Source organism: Labrus bergylta, chromosome 6 (genome assembly GCF_963930695.1).
Source record: "Labrus bergylta chromosome 6, fLabBer1.1, whole genome shotgun sequence".
Taxonomy (NCBI): domain Eukaryota; kingdom Metazoa; phylum Chordata; class Actinopteri; order Labriformes; family Labridae; genus Labrus; species Labrus bergylta.
Window position 1 is genome coordinate 9,525,808 of NC_089200.1, and position 24,523 is coordinate 9,550,330.

At 45.1% G+C, this 24,523-nt stretch overlaps 1 protein-coding gene and 1 non-coding gene across 2 annotated transcripts; one reads left to right on the top strand and one right to left on the bottom strand.

Moving 5' to 3' along the window:
- Positions 1–572: 572 nt before the first annotated feature.
- Positions 573–18,975, bottom strand: aspm (assembly factor for spindle microtubules). Its single transcript, XM_029277947.2, has 24 exons — positions 17,463–18,975; positions 16,168–16,263; positions 15,500–15,601; positions 15,269–15,412; positions 14,890–15,129; positions 14,733–14,800; positions 14,508–14,649; positions 14,186–14,316; positions 13,600–13,775; positions 12,479–12,624; positions 11,855–11,940; positions 11,553–11,765; positions 10,464–10,668; positions 9,940–10,088; positions 9,406–9,534; positions 8,945–9,139; positions 3,030–8,309; positions 2,491–2,640; positions 2,182–2,373; positions 1,899–2,091; positions 1,504–1,658; positions 1,135–1,311; positions 860–1,032; positions 573–765 (listed from the first exon to the last, which is right to left on the bottom strand). The coding sequence occupies exons 1-24, from the start codon at positions 18,892–18,894 to the stop codon at positions 663–665; spliced, it is 10,077 nt and encodes a 3,358-aa protein (XP_029133780.2). The 5' UTR covers positions 18,895–18,975; the 3' UTR covers positions 573–662.
- A 2,302-nt stretch (positions 18,976–21,277) lies between these two features.
- trnah-gug (transfer RNA histidin (anticodon GUG)) lies at positions 21,278–21,349 on the top strand. Its single transcript has one exon. It is a non-coding gene; the product is annotated as a tRNA-His (tRNA).
- The last annotated feature ends 3,174 nt before the right edge of the window (positions 21,350–24,523 follow it).

Below are 24,523 nucleotides of genomic sequence, written 5' to 3' on the forward strand. Positions count from 1 at the left end.
GATCATAGTCCAAAAGAGACGTATATCGGACTAAGTACAACACTAACAAGGATCAAGAGGAGGAAACAACGTCAGTAAGAGCAAACAATAGCTTTAAGTCTGATCGGACACACAGGTGCTGACAGGAAGTGACCAGAGGAAAAGCACAACATCGACAGCTGTTCTAGTCAGCATCAAAACCATCCTAAATATCGTAATTTTCAAACAAAAATCATCATCTAAATCATTAAGTGTGTAGACGTTCATGACAGAGCTGGGTCTTCAGCTTGTTCCTTCAAGGTGTATGACCTGTAGGATCTCCTTGCATGTAATGAAACTTCTGCATTATTTTTCCTTTTCTCCCGTATGATCTTTTACACTCTTCTTTTGATGTTATTGTGACATCTATGTTATAGTCCTCCTGAAATTCTCCAGAAATTTTCAGGAGTGCATAATGTGAAAACATCTACATTCTCGTTTTGAGCCAGGGAAAACTATGCAAACACGATGAAAAGAGACAAAGAAGATCAAAACGTAAGAAATAAATCCATTTTAATATTTACAGGTTACATATGGAAATCCATTTGTTTAAAAAAAAAAAAAAGGAGATAAAACAATCCATAAAACAATATTTTCTTCAAGTAAAAAAAAAGAGATGAATACAGATTTGAAAGCTTGAATATTTACAACACAATGGACAGTGTGTTAGCCACCATTTGAATGGCTCGCAGAGGGTCCACAATATCTTTAAGCTTGTCCTTTCTGAGAACCCAATCCGGCGCAAACCTGGAAAACAAAGGCAGGAAGTTGATTAATAAAGGAATCAAAGGATTATCAGGACATCTCAGACATGAACTAAATAAAACATGCATACACGTACTTTGGCGGAGGTTTGGATTTGCGAGGCGTCGCTGGAACATAAAAGCTCCCGTTGATTGACGCGTTCATCTTTTGTTTTAGCACCGTCCTTTCGGCGTCCATCTTGTGTTTGCGTGCGGTGAGGCGGTAAATACTGCGGATCTTGTCCAGGACCTTTGGAAGCTTCATAACCTCCTAAAAGAAAAAACAAAAAGCCATTACATTTAGAAATCTACATCAGGTGTCTTTCTGTTAAATTTACTGTCACAAGAGTCTGTAAGTCATCGAGCGACGGACCACGGCGCGGCGTTTGTCTTGCAGGAGGAGAGCGAGGAGGAAGCAGGCTTTGGTGAAGATGCTGCCGCCCTTTTCTGCCACTTTATCGCCGGCCTTTTCCCGGTATCTCTGCAGCAGGTCCAGAAGAGTCTCCACTGAGTTCTCCACCGAGTACACGGCCTCGGTGGTCTTGTGGTACTGAGGGTAAGACAAGGAGACGGGTGGAATCAGAAAACGCTTACACAGACAAAGCGGATGAGAAATGATTGGAAACAAAAAAAAAAGGTGGGAAGTGTAGTGGAAAAAGTCTGATCTGTGGGAAGGAAGTGGATGAACTTCCGGTTTGAAAAAGGAAAAAAGTGCCTTAAATCTGCAGGAAGTTGGCGGTACCTTGGAGAGGTTGAGGAGGATCTGGATGGAGTAGGTGATGACGTCCATGCAGGGGACGCTCCTGTTGCAACAGCGGATGAGCGTGAAGATGACGTTGGTGGCGCCGCTCTCGACCAGCTGCTCGCAGCACTCCGGGGACAGTCTGGTGGCCGTCTCTGTGCAACGTACACCATCAGAGACACAGTTTTAGCACTCAGGAGAAACGGTTTGCAAATGCTCACAGTAAGAAGCAGGTTTATGAGCCGTTTGCAACCCAGATGAATCTGCTTCAACTGTAACTTAGAATCATTCCGTCCAACATCATCTACAGTAGATTTGCTCTTCTGCTGATGCTTTTGTCGCTCATAATAAACTCATATTTCTTGAGTGATTAGCCAGAGCGGAGGCGGCCTTACCGAGGTTCTTCAGGGCCTCTAGGATGTAGGAGAAGTGTTTGTATCGAAGGAGGTAGTCGAGGGCGGACGACGTCTTGTTGCGAAGTTTGTCTTCCTCTCGGACCTCGGCGGAGACTTTGCGCAGGCGGTGCCTTAACGCCACCACCTTGGGGTTGTCGTTCAGGCGGCGGGAACGGTGTCCTCTCCAAAGAGCCTGCAGGATATCATCACGGCCAGTATTAATAGTTGAACTGATTATAGCATTAAAAACCAGTAGCAGTATATCCAGCCTCGCCTGCCGTACCTGAGCTTTGACAATGCCCTGCTGAACCCTCTTCTGCCTCCTGAGAAGGAGAAACCTGCGGACGGCCTGCTGGAGGACGGACGCGGCTTTGTGGCGACGAGCCAACCAGCGCTGGGCGGCTCTCTGGGCTGTGACCACCTTCCTCCGCTCATCCAGATACCGTCTCCTCTGCTGCTTCGCTCTCACCCATCGCTACGAAGGAAACAAGAAAATCATTATAGAGAAAAATATTGTGCTCCTCAATGATTCTTTTAATTAAATTCATCAGAGCAACATGGCATTGTGGGCTTTTTTTCCCGCCCTCTGTACCTGTATGGTGACGACACAATGGATTTGTCTTTTGGCCGACTCTAAAGCCCAGTGAGCTCTTAGAGCTCTCTGGATCTTTATGGCACTGAGATGGTGGAAGAGTGCGGATGTAAAACGAAGCCTCCTCTCTGCTCTGGCTTCCTCCAATGCCTGAAACACAACGACAGACATTGCATTTAAATATGAGCAGCATCTTTCCAGGCATTCTGCTGTTTTCTTTGATTTTTGTACAGATTCAGCTGTATCTGTCCACTACGAGTGCTGCATCATGGTAGACAATTTTCAGGGTTTCTTTGACATAATCGTCTTAAAAGGAAATAAGGAATGACTGATGGATCGATTTAAAGAGAAATAAACAATGCATAAGGTGTTCATTCAGAAGTGGTGGGAAAACGAGCGATCATGCAGAGATAAATCATCCAATCACATAAAAACATTCTATATCTTTATAAGGGCTATGTCACATGTTTATTTATGGTGTTAAATCTAAAAGAAAGCCAGGTAAAATAAAGCTCATTTGAAATAGAGCTCATTATTACCTGCTGTCTGGCGATCCAGGCTCTGCAGTGAGTCTGAAATGTGATGGCAGCTCGCCTCAATTGGACATAGTTGTTCCTCTCCAACCTGCCGAGCTGCAGCGCCCGGACCCTCCGCTGGAGAATCAACGCCGCCTCCCGCTTCCTCATGAAGTCGTGTTTCTGCACCAAACACCTCCAGCGTGACTGGATCACAACGGCGGCCTGCTTTTGTCGCTTAAAGTCCCTCCTAACACAGCAGCCTCTGAAATGTGCCTGAAGGATGATGGCAGACTGTTTTACTTTCAGGAAGTTCTCTCTGTCTCTTCTTTTTAGAATGCAGGCCCGATAGTATCTCTGGATGATGATTGCAGACAGGAGCATGGCCTTGAATTTAACTTCTTCTCTGTGTTTTCTGAACACAGACTGTATGACAGTTGCGGCCTGATGCCAGCAAGTAACCTCCCTCCTGACCTGCTGTCCTCTGAAAGCTGCCTGAAGGGTGACTGCTGCTTTGCGCATATTCAGGTATTGGCTTCTTTGAGCTTTCGCTGCTACAGTGGCCCGATACCTCTGCTGAATGGTGAGGACAGACATTTTCAGTTTCAAATACTGTCTGCGCTCAGTGCAGGCTCTGTATGCTCTTTGTATAACACCAGCAGCCTGATGCTTCTGTTTGATGATTTGTCTTGATTTCATTCCACGGTATGCCGCCTGTAACACAACGACAGCTCTCCTCACCTCTTGATAATGTTTCATCTCAGTGTTTCTCTGTCTCTGAGCTCTAAACCTCTGCTGTAAAACACAGGCTGCCCAGAGCTGTCTCCTGAAGGCTGACTGATGTTTATGCCTCCTGTAGTTTGCTTGAATGATAGTCGCTGCTCTGTGCATCTTTGCAACACCGCTTCTCACATGATGACCTCTGAAGGCCGCCTGAAGGACGATGGCAGAGTGTTTCATTTTAAGGAATTGTTGTCTCTCGTTTCTCTGCAGAATGCAGGCCCGATAGTATCTCTGGATGATGATTGCAGACAGGAGCATGGCCTTGTATTTAACTTCTTCTCTGTGTTTTCTGAACACAGACTGTATGACAGTTGCGGCCTGATGCCAGTGAGTAACCTCCCTCCTGACCTGCTGTCCTCTGAAAGCTGCCTGAAGGACAACAGCAGATCTGCGCATGTTTTGATAATTTAGCGTTTGTTCCTTTGCTGCTACAGTGGCCCGGTATCTCCGCTGGATGGTGAGGACGGAGGACTTTAAGGTCAGATACTGCTTGTGTTCACAGTGGGCTCTGTAAGCTCTCTGAATTGCACCAGCAGCCTGATGCTTCTGTTTGATGATTTGTCTTGATTTCATTCTGTGGTATGCCGCCTGTAACACAACGACAGCTCTCCTCACCTCTTGATAATGTTTCATCTCAGTGTTTCTCTCTGTCTGAGCTCTAAACCTCTGCTGTAAAACACAGGCTGCCCAGAGCTGTCTCCTGAAGGCTGACTGATGTTTATGCCTCCTGTAGTTTGCTTGAATGACAGTCGCTGCTCTGTGCATCTTTGCAACACCGCTTCTCACATGATGACTTCTGAAGGCCGCCTGAAGGACGATGGCAGAGTGTTTCATTTTGAGAAACTGGTTCCTTTCTTTTCTCTGCAGAATGCAGGCCCGATAGTATCTCTGGATGATGATTGCAGACAGGAGCATGGCCTTGTATTTAACTTCTTCTCTGTGTTTTCTGAACACAGACTGTATGACAGTTGCGGCCTGATGCCAGCGAGTAACCTCCCTCCTGACCTGCTGTCCTCTGAAAGCTGCCTGAAGGGTGACTGCTGCTTTGCGCATATTCAGGTATTGGCTTCTTTGAGCTTTCGCTGCTACAGTGGCCCGATACCTCTGCTGAATGGTGAGGACAGACATTTTCAGTTTCAAATACTGTCTCCGCTCAGTGCAGGCTCTGTATGCTCTTTGTATAACACCAGCAGCCTGTTGCTTCTGTTTGATGATTTGTCTTGATTTCATTCCACGGTATGCCGCCTGTAACACAACGACAGCTCTCCTCACCTCTTGATAATGTTTCATCTCAGTCTTTTTCTCTCTCTGAGCTCTAAACCTCTGCTGTAAGACACAGGCTGCCCAGCACTGTCTCCTGAAGGCTGACTGATGTTTATGCCTCCTGTAGTTTGCTTGAATGATAGTCGCTGCTCTGTGCATCTTCGCAACACCGCTTCTCACATGATGACCTCTGAAGGCCGCCTGAAGGACGATGGCAGAGTGTTTCATTTTAAGGAATTGTTGTCTCTCGTTTCTCTGCAGAATGCAGGCCCGATAGTATCTCTGGATGATGATTGCAGACAGGAGCATGGCCTTGTATTTAACTTCTTCTCTGTGTTTTCTGAACACAGACTGTATGACAGTTGCGGCCTGATGCCAGTGAGTAACCTCCCTCCTGACCTGCTGTCCTCTGAAAGCTGCCTGAAGGACAACAGCAGATCTGCGCATGTTTTGATAATTTAGCGTTTGTTGCTTTGCTGCTACAGTGGCCCGGTATCTCCGCTGGATGGTGAGGACGGAGGACTTTAAGGTCAGATACTGCTTGTGTTCACAGTGGGCTCTGTACGCTCTCTGAATTGCACCAGCAGCCTGTTGCTTCTGTTTGATGATTTGTCTTGATTTCATTCCATGGTATGCCGCCTGTAACACAACGACAGCTCTCCTCACCTCTTGATAATGTTTCATCTCAGTCTTTCTCTCTCTCTGAGCTCTAAACCTCTGCTGTAAGACACAGGCTGCCCAGAGCTGTCTCCTGAAGGCTGACTGATGTTTATGCCTCCTGTAGTTTGCTTGAATGATAGTCGCTGCTCTGTTCATCTTCGCAACACCGCTTCTCACATGATGACCTCTGAAGGCCGCCTGAAGGACGATGGCAGAGTGTTTCATTTTAAGGAATTGTTGTCTCTCGTTTCTCTGCAGAATGCAGGCCCGATAGTATCTCTGGATGATGACGGCAGACAGGAGCATGGCCTTGTATTTAACTTCTTCTTTGTGTTTTCTGAACACAGACTGTATGACAGTTGCGGCCTGATGCCAGTGAGTAACCTCCCTCCTGACCTGCTGTCCTCTGAAAGCTGCCTGAAGGACCACAGCAGATCTGCGCATGTTTTGATAATTTAGCGTTTGTTCCTTTGCTGCTACAGTGGCCCGGTATCTCCGCTGGATGGTGAGGACGGAGGACTTTAAGGTCAGATACTGCTTGTGTTCACAGTGGGCTCTGTACGCTCTCTGAATAACACCAGCAGCCTGATGTCTTTGTGTGATTATTTGTCTGGATTTCATCCCACGGAAGGCGGCCTGTAAGACGACGGCAGCGCTCCTCTTTGCACTCAGCACTTGCATCTCTGTTCTCATTTTCTTGTTGGCTCTGAAACGTGCTTGCAACACATTTGCAGCCCAGCTGAGCCTCCTGTAGTAGCTTCTCTGCTGGTACTTTCGGAAGTAAGACTGAATGATTAAAGCTGCGGCATGCTGGATACGCAACTGCTTCCTTATCCGCCACCCCCTGAACGCTGCCTGCAAACAAACGACCGCTCTACGCTTTGATATGTAGTCTAAACGGTCATTTGTTGCCAGGATCACTAACCTGTACCTGCGCTGACAGAGCAGAGCTGCAGCCTTGAGAGCTAGGAATCTTTTTCTCTCTCTAACGGTGAAAAACTTTCGCTGGATGATTGTGGCTGCTCGGTGCAGCCGTGTGATCTTCCTCCTGGCCACGTGGCCTCGATACGCTGCCTGAATGACGACAGCTGCAGATTTCAAGCCTCTGAACGTCTGCATCTGTTGGTCCCTGAGCATTTTGGCCCTGTAGCGTTCCTGAATAATGATGGCAGCACACTTGGTGGCGAGATATGCCATGCGCATTTTGTGCATCCTGAACTGAGCTTGGATTGCTCGGGCAGCGGTGTGCCTCCTCTTCAGGTCTCGTCTTACTCTGAATCCCCGGTAGACAGATTGAATCTTTAAGGCCGCCTGCTTTATTTCGCTGTATTTGTTTTGCTGCGCCCTGCACATTAGAAGAGCTCTGTATCGGCTTTGGATGATTATCGCAGCACTCTGCTGGAGGAAATATTGTTTCCTACATAAAAACATCCTGACTGAAGACTGAATAACGGTCGCTGCCAGGTGTTGTTTCTTCAACTCCGCCCTGACTCTCATGCCTCTGAACATAGCTTGGAGAGTAACACAGGCCGCTCTCACGTGTAGGTATGCTTTCCTCGTCTCCTGTCCGGCCACATGAGCTCTGTAATGACGCTGTATGAGGACAGCAGCTGCCTTCTGGGACCTGTACTCTGTTTTCGCTTTGTGCCGACGGTAGTAAGCTTGTATCAGTGTTGCACAGCGATGCCACTTCTCGATCCTCTTCCTGTCAGCTCTGCCTCTCCATTTAGCTTGTAAAGTGAGAGCGGCATGCCTGAGAGCGTCGTAATCCTCCTTTGTCTTACGAGCCAAGACCGTGGCTCTGTACTTTTCCTGCATCACACACACAGCTTTCCTCAAACGGAGGTAGCGCCTTTGGGCAGCATATTTCCTAAAAGCTGCCTGGATCGCCGTTGCTGCCTTGTGCTGTTGTCTCAGGGACTCCCGAGCCATTTTACCGCGATAAGCCGCCTGTATGGTGATGGCAGCACGTCTCAACCTCACAAACAATTGCCTCTCCGCGTCTCTTTCCGCAGAGGCCCTGAACCAACGCTGGATGAAGACCGCAGCACATCTCATCCTCACCACCTGCTTCCTGACAGCGTGGCCTCTGAAGGCACTCTGAATGACGGCAGCAGAGCGGTGTTGCAGCTTCAACTTCTGAAAGCAGCGTCTCTGCGCGTGGCCTCTGTACCGGGCTTGGATGAGCACCGCACTTCTCCTGATCTCCCTATACTGACGGAGACATGTCTGCATCCTATACCAGGACTGAATGCGAACAGCGGCAGCGTTTTTTTCAGCCATTTTCCCCTCGTACCATTTCTTGAACACAGCTTGTATCACTTGGGCAGCACGATCTTCCTTTGAGGTTTTCTCAGCTTTCCACCTCCTGTACCCTCTCTGTATTTTCACGGCTGCAGCTCGAAGAGAGAGGTAGTGTTCGCGATCTTTTCTTCCCAAGGCCAGAGCTCGGGAGTGCTTCTGAAGGACAGTGGTCGCCCAGTGGACCTTTCTGTACGCTGAGGCCGCCCTGCTCATCCGCCATTGTGCTTGGACAACAATGGTGTAGTATCTGAGGCGCTGGTAAGCCCTCATGGTCGAAAACATCCTCCACTGAGTCTGCAGGAAACGATAACAAACATTTATAGTGTGACTAAATAACACAAGAAGGCTTCAATATTACAAAAAATATTTCAAATCAGGAACACTTTTACTTTACGACTGTGCACGCTGCTTGAGGCCTTGATCACACCTGGTTTTGAAAAGTGTCCTGCATGATCTAATCACACTTTAAGTGTAAACGTAAACAAAGCCTACACAGTAAGAGAAGTATATATGTGCATTGTATGTTCTTTAATATTGCATAAACAATATGAAGTGCAGTCAATAAACAAAGACTGCATATCAGCTATAGATCACTGATTCCTTTTCTGTCTGCTGCTCTTCGTTTTTTAACACACCTTTAGTTGTAAATCCTCCTAAACACATTTTATCTTACCACTACATTCTCACCATTTAATATGAGGGCAGCTGATAGCTAGCATGAGCTTCATCTGACTACATCCAATAAGCTAAACATACGCCTGCTCATTGAGAAAGCATTGCATGTTTACATTTCTTTTTATTTGATCTTAATAATGCAATAAATTCTGACTTTTCTTGTTTTCTCGCCTCAAGAGCCAGAGGAAACAGCAAAAAAATATGTCCGGTGTGATGGGACATTTTCCTCTCAACGGTCTTGTTTAGACACCTACCTGGATGACAGTCGCTGCGTTGTGCTGCAGAGTCCGAAGTTGAGCCTCTTTTTGGAGCCTCATCCTGTGTCGGGCAGCGTAGCCTCTCCAGAGCGACTGGATGAGAACGGCTGCTTCGTTCTGCCTCTGAGCTCGGCGCCTCTGCAGAAAACTCCTCACAAGTAACTGGATTTTCCCAGCAGCCATGTTTCTTTCCTGTGACCAAACAAAAACCAGGAACAAGATCAACTTAACAGTGTTCACCAACTTAAGATCATGCACTCCTTTCTCTGTCTATTATCATTCAACTGGCAACTGCAATTGCTCCCAAGAAAATGTGAGCCACATTATCAACACAGACTCAGGTTTGTAGTGCACAACTTGAGCTTCCACACAGACAGAGGACCAAAAGGACCAAAGTGTCTACATCAGATAAACTAACTTTCATCACACTCTGGAGTTTTATCAAACGTTGAACTAACCTTGTACAGCTGCAGATCTTTCTTCAGTCTGTATTTCCTCCAGGCGCCCTGAATGACCCGAGCTGCTCTGGTTTCGTTCCTCAGGTCGAGAAGACGAGCGCACAGGAAGGACAGGTACGACATGACCACCTGGAGATGAAGGAAAGGGAAGTTTAGAAAAGAGCTCTGTGAATAAAGACATGTTGCTCTGTCTGTTTTTACAAAAGCTTCAATAGATTTAGAAGATTTTTAAACAGGTTCTAAGATTGATTTCAGGCTACACTGTTTATTGCATGACTGCAGACAAATCTTTTAGATGAGACCCTGATGACTTTGTGCTTTAAAAAGATTATTTAGTTTTGGACATAGAGCTACAAATCACTTCCTTGATTTGTAGTTGATACTGTTCCATTCAAACATCAGTTATTGAATCTTCAGTCCACAATAATGAAAAATAACGAGGCAGCGAGTCCGTCTTTGACTCTTCTTCTGCTGACAAAATAACGTCTACAGGGAGAGGGGAGGGGTAAAGACCACCTCCAGGTCTGCTCTCACCTTCTCGTTGGGGATGGTGTTGGACATGTCGGCCGGGTTGATCATGGCGGGGACTCCGCCCAGGAAAGACACGGCCGTGTTGACCAGCCTGAAGTTGTTTTTCTCATTTTCCAGCAGCTCTTTGAATTCAACCGACGGAGAGCCGATGCCTGTGCACAAATAAAAAAAAAACAACAATGCACAGATCCAGTCATAACAAGTCAGGAACTGTCGCTACATTTTCTTTTTTTAAAATGCCTTTACATACATCTGAAGTCAGCCGCTCGCTTTGACCTCAAGTTACAATGATTAAAATAAAAGGGTTTTATTAGTCGGTAAATCGAGATAATCACACTCATAGTAAAAACATGAAGAATAGCTGTGCTCTAGGGCAGGGGGGGTCGTAAGCCACAAAGAATAAATAAAACTAACACACATTTTAAATCATTTAAATTGGTATATTTGAGCCATTACTGTAAACATATTTACAGAAAGAAGTTGTTCAATTTGAAGTAAAACCTTATCATGAAGTGAATTTAAAGTACCGTTGTGGCCTGCTGGCGGGTAGTCGAAGGAGTTGTCCGAGTCGCTGGCGGAGCAGTCGAGCTCCAGTCGCCCCCTCCGTGAGCACTCCACCGTCTGGGTGGTGCTGTGACTGACAGCCTGCGCGGGCAGGACGCCGGGGTGGTAGTGGTGGATGAGGTAGCAGAGGACGCGGCCGTCCGAGAACGTCACTGTGAAGTTCTCCACCTGCACACGCAGACAGACCTCAGTGACTTTTCTTTTAAAGGGGGAAATCATGAGACTGTGAACTCACTTTCACAGGAGGGGGAGGGCTACATGTTTAGGTAGAAGTTGTGTGTTGATGTCCAGCCGTGTGAACAGCGGAGATAAACAGCTGTTCTAATAGAGAAAGAGACGTAATAAACCCGACTTTCTGAAGGCTAATATTTAGTTTGAGGAATATTTCTGGTCCCTTAAAATGCTCACTGACATTCAGAGCAAAACAGTGCTCCCTTCAGACACACCTCCTCCATCCTTCAGCTCCCCCCCCCTCCCTTCCTGTTTCACTTTCAGGTTTCTGCAAACGAGCGCTAATAAACATCTGAAAATGCATCCTAAAGATGATCTGTTTTCGGCCTTAGGAAGTCTGCACTTTGGTTTGGAAAGTCTGTTGACTCTAGCCGTCACTCTGTCACTGTGCAGCTAGCATCAGGGTCCCCGAGTGGGCGGGGCCGTCTCTCTTTTAAGAAAGTTGTTATTCCACAATATATTTACATGTTATACCTTTAAAGAAACTGAAACACATGGTCAACTTTGGTGCAAACATTTTCCATAAAGCACGTCCTTGCCGTTTGTTTAGTAACCAGAAGAAAGTGCAGCAGTCTGAAAAGGTAGAGACAAACTTGAAGCTTTGAAGATGCTCCTCAACAAGGTGTTTTCAGGTGAGACAAAGAGCAAAGAGACAAGAGCCTCACAGGCTGCTACGAACCAACAGCTTAATTGCTCAATTAAAACACGACATTACAAAGTTCAGAACAAAGTCTCCCTGCGTCCTGCCTGACAAGAAGAAGAAGTCAAGTCAAAGCTAAAACAAACTCCAGAAATCAAAGGAAGAAAAGTTTCAAACTCACCTTCAGGCTGTAGAAGTCGCACACCGCTCGGACCCACTCCATGAGCAGAGTGATCTTAGTGCTGCTGTGCTCGTACGCCGACCGAGTCCCTGCAGGACTCGACTGAAGACCCCGGTCCGCTTTAAGGGACGCCAGCCTCAGTTTGGTCCGAAAGCTTCTGTTCAGGAAGCAGATTTCCTCCCTCAGCTGATCCTCGTTCAAAATGACCTCCACCTGAGCACATGGTTAGATGACAGCATGTCAGTCAGCTCTGGCCACATGCTAAACAAAGACTAAAACTGAAAACAAAGTCAGACACATACGTGAAATGCAAAGATGATTTTCCACAGGAGGCTCAGAGTTTTCTCTCTGTGTCCATCCACGATGTCTCTGGCATCAATGGCCGCCCCTGAAAATAAAGACAATGGATATCATCAACACTAAAAAGAAGAAGAAATCACAGACTGACGGACGATTAAAGTAACTGTTCATTTAAAGCCATTACTGAGGCCTCTTCATGTCCACAAAAGCAAATCTTAAATATTCAATCATGTCTTTTTTTTAGGGATTAAGTTGATAAATCAAAGTTATTGTTTTTACCCTGCGTACTCGTTCTAACACATTCTGATGTATGCAGAAGCGATCATTTTGTCACATAAAGTTTAACGCAGCAAATGCAGCATCATAAGGTGCAAAGTGATCCGATTATGTTGCTGTTCAGCGACATAACAAACAACAATCAAACCCAAAAAGGTGAGCGGGGACACTGACGTTGTTGTTCTCACTCAAGTGAAGGATTTAAGAAATGAATTGAAAAAAGCGACAGAGTGGAGGAAACTCTTTTGTGTGTAAAAACACTAAATAAGTAACACTTCAGTGAAAGAGAGTGTTGCACAGAAACTAAAAAAAAAGATGCAAAAATCCGTCAAGCTGAAACTCTTAATTACCGTGTTCATCCTTCAGGTCCACCCCTTTGCTCTTGAGCTGCTGCAAAGCCAAATCGACGTTGTGGACTTTCTGCAGGCGGCTGATGGCCGGCATGCGGAGTTTGGCTGACAAACTCCAGTCCTGCACGAGGAGCTCCATCACACGTCTGGAAGCAGGAAAACAAATGTCTCATAAATCACTGGCGAGAATCCCTTTTTTGTCGTACTTTTGAGAGGAAGCGAAGAGAAAAAAAACAAAGCTGTGAGCTGAGAGAGAGAAATTAGACGTGTTTCCGAGAAGGTCACCTCTTAAGAACTTAAACAGATGCATGCAGATGTTTCAACCTGTGTTTCTGTGCATTTAAGGAAGTATACAAGCAAAATAAACAACATGATCAAGGGGCAACACATTTTTATCAATAAGAAAGTGAATCCCAAAATGAGGAAATCCTCTCTAGCACACTGCTCTGCTTGAGTCTCCTAAACTTTAAAGGGGACATATTATGAAAAATCCACTTTTCAGTGTTTTTGAACATATATTTGGGTAACCTGAGTGTCTACCAACCCACAAAATGTGAAATAAACCCTTCCAGTCTTTTGTTTGTGGTCTGCATAAGTCTTACAACACAAAGAAAAATGCTCCGTTTCAAATTTGCTCCCCTTGTGACATCACAGTGGGATTCTGGTAAAATAAATCCCCTCCCCTGGTATCTCCACCCATGTACTCCACCCCCAGCCTAGAGCAAAACTTTAGAGCAGGTCTGCCATTTTTATTCTCGCTACAGAGGAGTGACGTTTACTGTGAAAACTCAGGGGGGGCTCATTGCATTTAAAGAGACACACACACCAAAACGGAGCGTTCTGAGAGAGCTGGTTTATACAGGGTCACAAACCTCCTCTGGTGCTTGATTCATGTTATATTTTGACCAAAGCACAGCACAGATGTTTGATTTAGACCACAGGAGACTGTTTGAAAAGGCAGAAAAGGGGGATAATATGTCCTCTTTAAATCCTTCTCTGCTGTGAGGAGAGAGACATGAAGCCGAGTCTGACATGAAGCCGAGTCTGACCTTCGGCGAAAAAAGCAAATATCACATCGAGGATCAAAGCACCACGTTTAAAGTCTCGAGGTCTCAACTCACACTAGACGAATCCCGCATTTCAAGTCGACCGCTAAATTCTTCACCGCGAAGTTGAACTCGTCCAGGGGCGTCTGAACGTGGGAGACGGGCAGCCCGAGGTAGCCGAGGTGCCGCGGGAGGATCCCCTCCCCGCTCAGGAAGTCTCTGGAGAAGGCCAGGAGGAGGTCTTTACTGGTCTGTGAGAAAACACAATGGACACAAGATGGAAGGAGTGAACACCAGCAGAGAAGAACTCACGAGAGGAAACATCATTTATTTGAAAGATCAGTGTTAATTCAGAAATGTTCCTCTTAACTTTAAAATCTGTACTCAAAACACGAGCCTCATTTTGCTCTTAACCCCGGTCAAATCTACATCTGAGTTAAGGCAGTAAATGAGGTCAATCCTCATAGAACCAGATGAGAAAAAACGTGTTGAAAAAATACTTCAGTGCTTTTTACCAAATGTGTCATTTGATGCATCTGTTCCCTTTTAGAATGAAGTTCACTGAGGGTAGCATGGCAACTAAACCTCCATACATGTTTTTTTTTTTAAGTGAATAAATAAATCTAAAAACTGTTGCTGACACGGGGAAACCTGAGCGTACCTTGAACTCTGCGTCCTGACAGAACAGACAGGGGTTGTGTTCGATCAGACGAGACTCTTTGGCTTTGTCCAGAAAACACACGAGCAGGAGCAGCTTCTTCAGCGTGAAGCGAGACAGCGCCTCCTCGTGGCCTGAACGGAGAAGGGACACACATGATGGTGACAAACATGTTTCAATACGGGGACTATTAGGAAATGACTGAATAATGGTTTTAAAGCCACACCTTTCCTTTCATCATTACAGAGCGATTTAACACGTACTATCATTCTGATCACAGTGAAATGACTCGTCTACTACATTTCTCACATGATCATGAAATTACCGTCTTTGTAAAGGTGAGGCACTTTGGCGTGTCTGAACTCCGCGGCGAGGTCCGGGTTCCACAGCAGCCGCTGCAGGATGAACAGCGCCAGACCCAGGGCGTCGCTGTTGCTCTCCAGTGAGATCAACTCCCCGAAGATTGTCTGAGAACGAGCAACATTGTGTTAAGCAACATCCTGTACAACAAAGTGAAAGAGCAGAAGAGAAGAGCGCTGCGTCAGAATACCTCAAGACCGATCCGTAACCACAGCGGGTTGTACGAGAGGAGCCAGTTCAGGACTTTCCCTCGCTCGCCTGGAAGATGAAAATAAACACGGTTTGTTTGAAACTCCAGTGCACTTAAAAATAAATCCAGCAGGTTTAACATTAAGATCTTTGTTTACCTATGTCCTTCCAAAGATGGCGGTCTTTGCGGACGAGCAGCCTCCTGGCCTCCACCTCCACCTCGAGCCTCTGGATCGCTTTGACCATGGCCTCTGAGGTGAACAGCTGGCAGGCAGAGCGTCGGAGGCGGTTCAGCTTGCGTCGGGCCGTGTAGGTGCTGTAAGACATCTCCTCTTTGGTGGGGGCTTTAGGGACGCTGAACTTGTGGTCGCTGCCCATGGCGATGGACACGGCGTTCACTGCACGAGACATACAATGAAAAAAAAAGAAAAAAAAAAGTGATGTCATGGCTCCTTTTTTTAGGCTTAGATACTCAGCTTCAGTTTTGAAATGTGCACACTGAACAAAGTATCTGGATGCAAATATAAAGGTGGTTACATTTGACTTCAGTGTTGACTTTAAAGTCATCGGGGGTCAGGACGTAGTTGATCCACCAGGTGAAGCCCCGCTCCTGCTTCTCGATCCACCGCTCATCATAAAACATGTTCTTGGCGGCAAACGGCATCGGGTGTCTCGGTATGGCTGGAGGTAAAATTAAAACATGTAAAACAACTTTTTTTTTTTACTTGTTACAAAATGTGGATTCTGGATTGTTCTGGCGTCACGTACCTGTTTGCACCGACTTTATAAAGGTGAGCTTTGACTGAGCCACAGCAACAACCTTTGCCGTCTTCACAGACCGAGCACCAGAAGACTTCAGAGATGTAGCACCTGTTTGAGCCACAGACATCAAAGCACTTTTGAATTTTGACAGCGATTACGTCGGAGAAAATCTGAAATCTAACTCATTTAGAGGCCCTTTTCACACATGCACTGAATGCAATCCTGAAAAGAACGCCGAGGACAGACCCTGAATTTATTTGGACTTTTTTTTTTTTTTTCAGCCAGCCTCGGTGAGCTGGTGTGTGAACGCAGCAGGTGATAGTCTGGAACATTCACCTCGAGCGGGTGGGCAGGGTGATGACGTAACTTGTGTTGTTCTGAGTGTCTCTGCTTTATAGCCTCAGATGTTTACAGTCACAGGGGTCATTACAAAAGACCCCTCCTTCCTCCTCTTACTTCAGCATGCACTGCCCAGCTGCCTGCCTGCCTGCCCCCCCCCCTTCATCCCATCCAAAACAGTGTGCGAGTGCATACAACACGGAAAGGAAAGTTCCTGAAAACATCAGAACCTCAACGCTGTGATCTTATCCTGAGAGTGTCAGGAGTTCATGTGTGAAAAGGGCTTACCGGACTTACTCAGCTAAAATAAAATCAACTCTTAATCAGTTAGATACCTCTGGAGGTGAGTTTGGAGCTCGATTGTTTTGCCTGGGCAGGAGCTGCAGACCTCACAGTCTTTAGAGAGGATGACGTCATGGAGCGCACGGAGCCTGGGGGGGTAGAGGGGGGACACTTAAGAGTAAATACAGAGGGTCACAGGACAGGGCAGATACACTTTGCACAGAATCTTAAAGACATACATCATTTGACTCCCATGTGTGAAGACACAAATGATTTTAACAGCAACCTACTGAGACTCAATCTTTTTTTTTTTTTAACTACTTTCACTTTGAAGAATTGCCGCCATTTCCCAGGTATGTAGGTGCAGAAGAGAGGGCTGCAGCATCCATTCATTCATGAACACTTTAAAACAACTTCTTAAAAATCATTTCAACTAGATTCACCCTTCTGATGGGTGATGTAGATGTAGTACGATGATATGACTGGAGTCTTTTGTAGAATGACTTCAGTGTTTCCTCTACCATTATATTAGGGGACGGCCCGCCCCCCAACACCCCCCGCCCCCCTTGAAAGGTCAAGTAAAAAAAATATATATATATATATATATTTTTGGGCCTTTATTGTAGAGATAGGATAATGGATAGAGTCGGAAATCAGGGAAAGAAGTCAATTAAGGATACCTTTCCGATAGAAAAAGGACAGCTGTCATTAAAAGTAACACATGAACACCAAGATTCCTTCAAGTGTGTCGGCGTGACGTGCCCCCCCCCCAACGCTGTAAACCTAGGGGAAACACTGGACTTAAATCTCGAGGAGCTGGAGTCCTTAAATGTTTTTAAATCTAAAATGAAAGACATGGAAGCAGATTCTACACGATGTCAATGTTTCAAGCTTGAATGTTTGAACAACTGACTCTCAGATTTGACTCATAGATCTTCTCTATTTGAATCCAAAATTGAGTGAATGTACTTTGTCTCCCTTTGTGTCTCCGTCTGTAACTTTGTGTTTTAGCTGCGGCCTGGTCTCCCTTGAAAAAGAGGTTTTTAATCTCAATGGGACCAAACTAGTTAAATAAAGGTTGAATAAAATATATGTGTGAAAGTGTTTTGTCCATTTACTTGAGAAGTCTGAAACTTGTCTATAATTCTCCCTGCAGAGTGAGCAGCTTGGAGTTCACCACTGTTGCGCACACACGATGAGGTGTTCCTGAGTGTGGAACGATCCTGCCGGTGTGTCTTGAGATTTAAATAAAGTAGTAACAGTGGAGTGCATCGAGGCTTCAATGCACACCACGCCCCTCTTTGGGGAGAAGCACCGATCGATTCTGCTGCGGTGGGATTCCACTCACCTGCTGCACTCTGCTGCTGTCTCAGCGACGCTTGCCTCCTCTCCTGGAGCGATCTTATCGACTCCGTTTTTGCCGCCACCACCCTGCTCCTCTTAACCCGCTCCGTCTTCCCGGCCTCCTGCGGCCTCGCATCACTTTTCAAAAACTCCTCGCTCTTCCTCTTCTTGCTCTGCCCCGCCATCTGAACGGGAAACTGGTCTTCCTGGACGCACGGAGGCGGCAAAACCGTTGGGGACAGCTGACGCGGGCTGCGGTGTGATGTGGTGTTCTGATGGAGAGGAGATGATGAGCCCAAGGGCGATGGAGCTGTGAAGGTTAAAGCGATGGAAGCGGGGACTGCAGGAGGCGGTGGAGTGGAAGGGAAGGAGAAGCGAGCAGGAGACAAAGATGCGATGGAGGTGACGGGGAAGGTGACAGGTGTGGGAGAGCCGTCGGGCCGAGGAGTCAGGCTGGGGAAGGTTTGATTCCTGTAATCACATAGAGAGTCTGCAGCTTCAGATTTTGGCCTTCCGTTGGCTTCTGGATCTATAACAGGGAGACTCGGAGTTCCTGATCCAGACTCGGATTGGCTGCTGCTGCTGCTGCTGCCTGACAGCTCCAGAGTTCTCTCCAACAGCCTCCGCCTTGACTTCTTTATTTTCCTTCCACTCGAGCAGTTTGTCTCCTCTGGAGCTTTGCTTTTAATCACCGTGGCGGAGGTAAAAGAAGCCTTTTTGACCCTTTCTGTTGCCGTATCAGCCGCCGACACATCAACCCCTTTGCTGACAAAGAAGGTAAGTCTGGGCTCATTGGACTCGTGCACAGGTGGGCTGTCAGGCAACGCTTTGAGCCCGGGTGCGCAGCCGTGATTCACACTTTTTGATTCCAGTGAATCTGAAAACCCACAGCTGGAGCTGGCGTCCCGAGGACTGGCGCTCACATGGCTCAGATCGGAGTCGATAAGAGCGAGAGCATCCTTCAAAGTCAGAGCCGGGGTCCCGGTTAACCCACTGTCGGCTTCTTCAGAATCCGCCGCGGACTTCAGAGGAGCTGGGCTGTCTGACTGAATATGAGGCATGAGCTTCTTGAACCTCTCCGGGGTCCCGATAGGGGACAGCGTCCTGTTCAGCATTCTCAGCAGACCTTTGTTTTCTGGATTGCTCGTCGGGGTGTCAGACGAGTCCGCCAGCTTGGCGGCTGGGACGAGCAGGACGAGAGGAGAGTGAGGGTGGACGTTCTCCTGGTCCGTCAAAGCCAGAGACCGCTGCCTCTGGTTGGATTTAGAGGTGTCCTGCTCCTCTGCTTTCTGAGGGTAGTCCATCAGGGGACTGTACTTGGAGAGGGATCGCTCTCGAACAGCTTTGCCCTCGTTGAGAGAGGCGAGGGGGCTGCGGGGCTTCTCCCGTTTGTACTGTGGTTTTCGGGACACCTGGAAGGTCTTATTGGCCGACATCTTCAGCGGTTGTTCCGGCTTCTTCCTCCTGGGTGCGGCTACTTTCTCGCCCTCTCTTTTGTTTTTGATTGTGTCCCATAAGCTTTTCTGAAACACGAGAGGAAAATAAAAAGCATGAATGTCATATTTAGAATTAAAGTATTAAAAAGTCCGATTAGCACATTCCCTACCATATTTCTAAAAAAACAAACAGGTCATGTTGTAACACTATACACGTATCTACTGCTCTGTGATTGTGTCTTTATATTTTACGGATGCTTGTCTCTCATCAACCCTGATGGGTGCAATCTAAGGATTATTCCCCTTTAGTGCGAGATTATTAGATGCATTACGTGCAAGACATCATGCAAAGACAGAACATTTATCTATCTGTCAACGGACCAAACTGTTATTCCTTTGTAGGCAATTAAAACAATGTTTTAATAAAAATTAGAAAGTAAATGTTTTGCAGAGCGTGGCATTGTAGGAGGTTGCAGGAGGTTTTAGCAATTATTTGACATGAAACACTAGGGATGTAAAGATGAATCCTAAAATCTGGATAAATCGATTCAAAAAGGTGTGGTGAGCGTCAGAAGCTGTAGATTTTGAAATTTTGGACACACCACCGTCATTTAAATCGGAGGTGTGGAAGCCTTTTGGCAGAAAATGAAAGAGGTGAGAGGATACCAGACGAGACAAAAACTGTGTGCAAATATTATGCGAGAAGACAATGAACTAAACAAATAGCACAGCCAACAAGAACGCAGCATTTAATCGACCAGTCTGTTGTTCGCAGCCCCAACTAGTTGAAAAATATCAGAAATTTGGGTAACAAGTTGGTGGTCGGTCCTGAGGCTGTGTTATGACATCTTTTTACATTTTAGATGCATTTGCATTGTTTTTAGATGCATAAAAAAAACCTTAATATTAAAAAAAACTAGCAGACACAAGTTCACACAATTGGAGGGGGGGGAATTAAAACAGATAATCCTTGCATGTCTACTAGAATATAAGGAGAATGCATAACATTGGAGGATATTTGAGTGTCAATGAGCAGCTCAGGATTCTTACTTTTTTCTTTTTGGGAGCTTCTGCTCTCCCCAGCAGAACAGCCTGATGCTTGAGGACTCCATTGGCATTGAACACCAGCAGCTCTCTGATTCCTCCTTCCTCTGCTGGGGTCCAGGTTACTGTCAGACCAAACGAGCCCCCAGGCTGCAGACACAAAACACACACAAACAAATATTTAAATGCACCATCAAAAAAAACAGCTCATGCTAAAACACGAGCTCTAGATATTATTTTATCGTTGCAAAAGCTCTTGAACATGATCACAGCTCTGAGGGGACAAAGCATTATGAAATGAATGGATGTAGAGGAGAGTTTTGAGGTAGCATAGTTAGCTCGGAACAAACCTGAATCGTGAAGCTGTTGTAGTCCACAGAAAACCCTTTACTGGAGGAGATCTTCTCAACAATGACCTCCGCTTCTGCATCCTCCGTGGGGTTTTCAATCCGCAACACAGCCGACTTGGAGGTCCCCAACTTCACGGTCCCAAAAGTCACAAAAGGAGCCTTTGAAAACTGAATCAAACTCAAAACAGGAACATCGTTCTCCTTATTCGCGACGTCTCTCCTCACCGGACTGAAATCCAGAAGTCCCCCTCGAGTCGGAGGTAAAGTTTCTGACATTTTAAGTAAAGTAAAATAGCCTGCTGCTCTTGCTACATGTTACGCAGGTAGTTTGTTTAAGCTGCTGCTAATGTTGACGGCTCCGCACTAGTAAACGTTAAAACACGCTTCCCTCAACAACACACACTGCTTGGGGTTTGAATTCGTTCGCTTTCTGCTTTCAGCCAATCATAGGCCAGCAACGGCTACGTCTTATCCAATGAGTGAAGAGAACAGGCAGAATCCGTATGAATACATCGCCTACGACCAATCAGCAAGCGACTGCATGTTTAAACTCCCTTTAACCACGCCTGCTTTCAAATGGAAACCAAAAAAAACAAGATGGCTCACTCGGAACTTTATTTGTATTTTATGTTTTAAAACAAAATGAACAATTTATTCTTGAACGCTTTTTGAAGAAATACAAATTAAACCAAACTCCTTCTTAAGAACAAGTAACCCAGGCGCGTTTTCCATCTGCTTCTGTACATCATGTCGGTCCTATATTTTATATTTGAGTGATGACTCCTTTTCATAAAGGATCTTTGCATTGAAAGAAACTGTATGGCCAAAGTATTGCTTTTTAGTTTGACTTTTTGTTGTTGTATTTTTCAAGTTTTAGAAAGCTTTCTGTTTTTTAATCAGCAGTCTGTCGTTGTGCTGAATGTTATCCACATTAGATCAGTGGACTTTGAGTGCAGAACAGTTTTTTCCAGTCGTCCGAAGCACAGCTCGCCGTGATCGTATAGTGGTTAGTACTCTGCGTTGTGGCCGCAGCAACCCCGGTTCGAATCCGGGTCACGGCAGTGTTTTGAGGAGTCTTGATACTCTTCACCGTCGTGGATGAACTGTTGACGATTAGCCAGTTGCAGACATATAAAATGATATTGCATTTGCATTGCACTCTGCAAAATGTTCAGTGGTGGATTTTAAAAGGTCTTCAACTCAACCATTGAAATTGATGGTTTCAGTGGTTGAAAATGATAGATATCTTATATATCCTACTTTCCACTTGACTTGGTCTTCTCCCTACTGTATAGGCCCAATCCACCGTATTTCAGATGAATATACGTTTATATACTTTTTACTCTATTATATCCATCAAACAAGTAGCCTGACATGCTTTGCAACTTCAGATCAATAAAACAATAAAGAATTTTTCATTAAATTCATTTAGGTGTAGATTCGACTTGATTGATCCCTGGGGGGGGAAAAGGTTTATTCTGCTCAGTTCATACTTTTAATCTTGGAGGATGATAGGCTACTTTCATGCATTTATTTGTGCTAAAGTTTGGATTTGTACTATGACAAATAAACTGTGGATACTTGTTTGTAGAGTAGTTCTAAATTCATTTAAAAATTTGATGGAATAATATTAAAATAATAGGGGTAGAGATATAAGCTAGACATTTCACTTCTGCTTACTCCATTTGGACACTTTGTTTGTTTTTTATCATCTTATTTTAATTTTTAGTTGGAAATAAAGCCTTTCATTCATCCATTCACCTGTAATGGGACATTTTTACACACTTTTATTAAGTTTACACTTCAAGATGTAAGTTTGATTTATCCACCAATGAAATTCCCCATTTACAAGTAATAATTCAGACTAGCTATTTAATCAAATTAATCTTTAAAGTTGTTTCTGTTGTGAGCTAAATTAACTACCATTACGTGCAATATTCCCTTTGAAAACAAGTCTGTATGCAGTGTGACATCAAAATACACTCACCCACAGTACAAAATGGAAGTTTTTTTTACCTCTGCTTACAGACTTTAGATGTTGTCTTCTTGTTGATGGCTTGATGCTGATCTTAAAATACAGAATTGATTAAGTAGATAATTTAATAATAATAAGATTTAAAAAAAAAAAAAAAAAAAACATACAAGAAGAGGCTGGAGATCTTTTAATAGAAGGTTCCCATAATGACCAGCAGGGGGCAGCCTTGCTCAAGGTTTAAGCATTATGTGCTGTGAGCTCATGACAGAGATATTTTCAATGTTTAATAGCCTCTCTGGCTTTTTGTTGTATTCAAGCTAAAAGTACAAATATAATTAATTTGGGTTATTCTGAGATGACTTTAAAGTGAGGGTCAGTGACACCGTTGGATTTATTTCAAGGACTTCATTTCCCGTACATGTAAAAAGTTATTTCTAATAATTTGATGACTTTATTGAAAGAAGCAGAACGATGGATTGGCCACATGGCTTTTCACTTAAACCCTACTTTATTAAAACCAACTACTTCTTTTAACTTAATACAGATGCTTGACCTTCTCTGTGCAGAATGATGTGTTCAGAGTTGACCACGTAAAGCCTTTTTTAACATTATGTTGAAGGGTAAATCATGTTTCTGCAGTCCCCATAAAATCTGACTTAAGGACAGCAATGTTTTCACAACCAGTTCTGAATCACATCTTGAGTCAATATGCAAGCGCTGCAAATCTGATGATGGAATTTGACATCTTTTTACAGCTGAGCCTCCGTATGATTTTTGGCTTAAACTTTTGAATGAACATCTACTTGCAAAACTTGAATGTGTATGTTAAATCACTACGCTCTGCCAATGAAAGGCGTCTGATCCAACCTTCACACAACAGGGCCTCTAAGGGCGCACTCACACAGGTAAAGTTGTCCCATATCGTGCTTAAGCTTCCCTCCTCATTCCCCTGCAGGCCTGCACTCACACTGCTCCAGGACTTACCGGGCCTGAGCACGGTTCCCTTTGTAGGCCTACATAACGTTTGAAGCGTGCTTAGTTTCCAAGCTTGCCAGGGCTAAGGAAGTGTAACCCTGCTTGAGCACACGTGGCATATGGGAGCACTCAGGACGCGGTCACACTGGCCATCCGTACCATGCCGTACTCAAGCTTGATTGGCCCCCTGCTGCGCCATTCCCAGTCACACTGGCCAAGATTAACCGTGCCTAAGCATGATTACCTCTTGTACATAATGTCGTAAATACAGCACATGCACGCTTTATGTTATTATGAAGCGTGCTCAGTTGAGAAACAGGTGTCTGCACATCAGAGAACATGACAGCTACTTTACTGACTTTGCAGCTTATTTTAAGTCATTTTAATTAGATAGAGCCATAAATTTAAAAAATAATAAAATAGACGCATGGCCGAGTCCGCAGGCGAGTCGCACTTCGCAGAACAACACAAAGAACATGACAGCAACTTTGTGGCTTATAGAGTAATTTTAGTCAGATACAGCCATGAAACTCTGGATTTCTCCTTAATGAAGGCTGTCAGCGTTGTGTGAGCTTGTGCTCTTGCATGAAGTGTACCGTGCCGAAGCACACCTCTCCAAAGTGTGCCAAAGCCAAGGAAGTGTACCGTGCCTGAGCACGATACGGAGCGGTCACACTGGCCAAACGAACTGGACTCTAGGATTGAAGCGTGATTGGGCACGGTACGGATGGCCAGTGTGGCCGGGCCCAACTAGACTCTTCTCCTCTGACACCCCCTGGTGGTGAAATGAACAAACTCCATTGGGTCTGCAGAGTCCCTTTGCACCTTTAAGACAAAGCTAAAGACCCAGCTCTTTATGAACACCTATACGACCTTAATGATAATTATGATGATGATGATGACGATGATAGTTTTGTTTGTTAATGGTGATATTTAGGATGGTTTTGATGCTTAATAGAACTCTCAGATACAGCTGTCGATGCTGTGCTTTGCCTCTGGTCACTTCCTGTCAGCACCTGTGCTGTATGTTTGCACTTCCTGACATTGTTTCCTCTCAATAATTGCTTTCGTTTTACTTAGGCCTACTCTTTGATGTACCTCACTTTGGATAAAAGCATCTGCTATGTCAATTGTAGAATTGTACAAATGTAAATCCTGGGTTTTTCAAAGGGGGGGAAGAGGAGGGATTCAAGATTTATTTTTTTAATTTAAAGTATTTTACAATGTGATTAAACTGTTTTAATTTGTAAATACTTTATCAGACTCTTGTTCTCCATGCAGCATA

Coding starts and splice junctions, on each gene's coding strand:
- aspm (XM_029277947.2), bottom strand. CDS start 18,894: ATGTCGGCCAATAAGACCTTCCAGGTGTCCCGAAAACCACAGTACAAA. Junction 2,374..2,490: donor ATTGTGTCGTCACCATACAG/GTACAGAGGGCG, acceptor TTTCCTTCGTAG/CGATGGGTGAGAGCGAAGCA. Junction 1,312..1,503: donor TCCTCCTCAACCTCTCCAAG/GTACCGCCAACT, acceptor TCTTACCCTCAG/TACCACAAGACCACCGAGGC.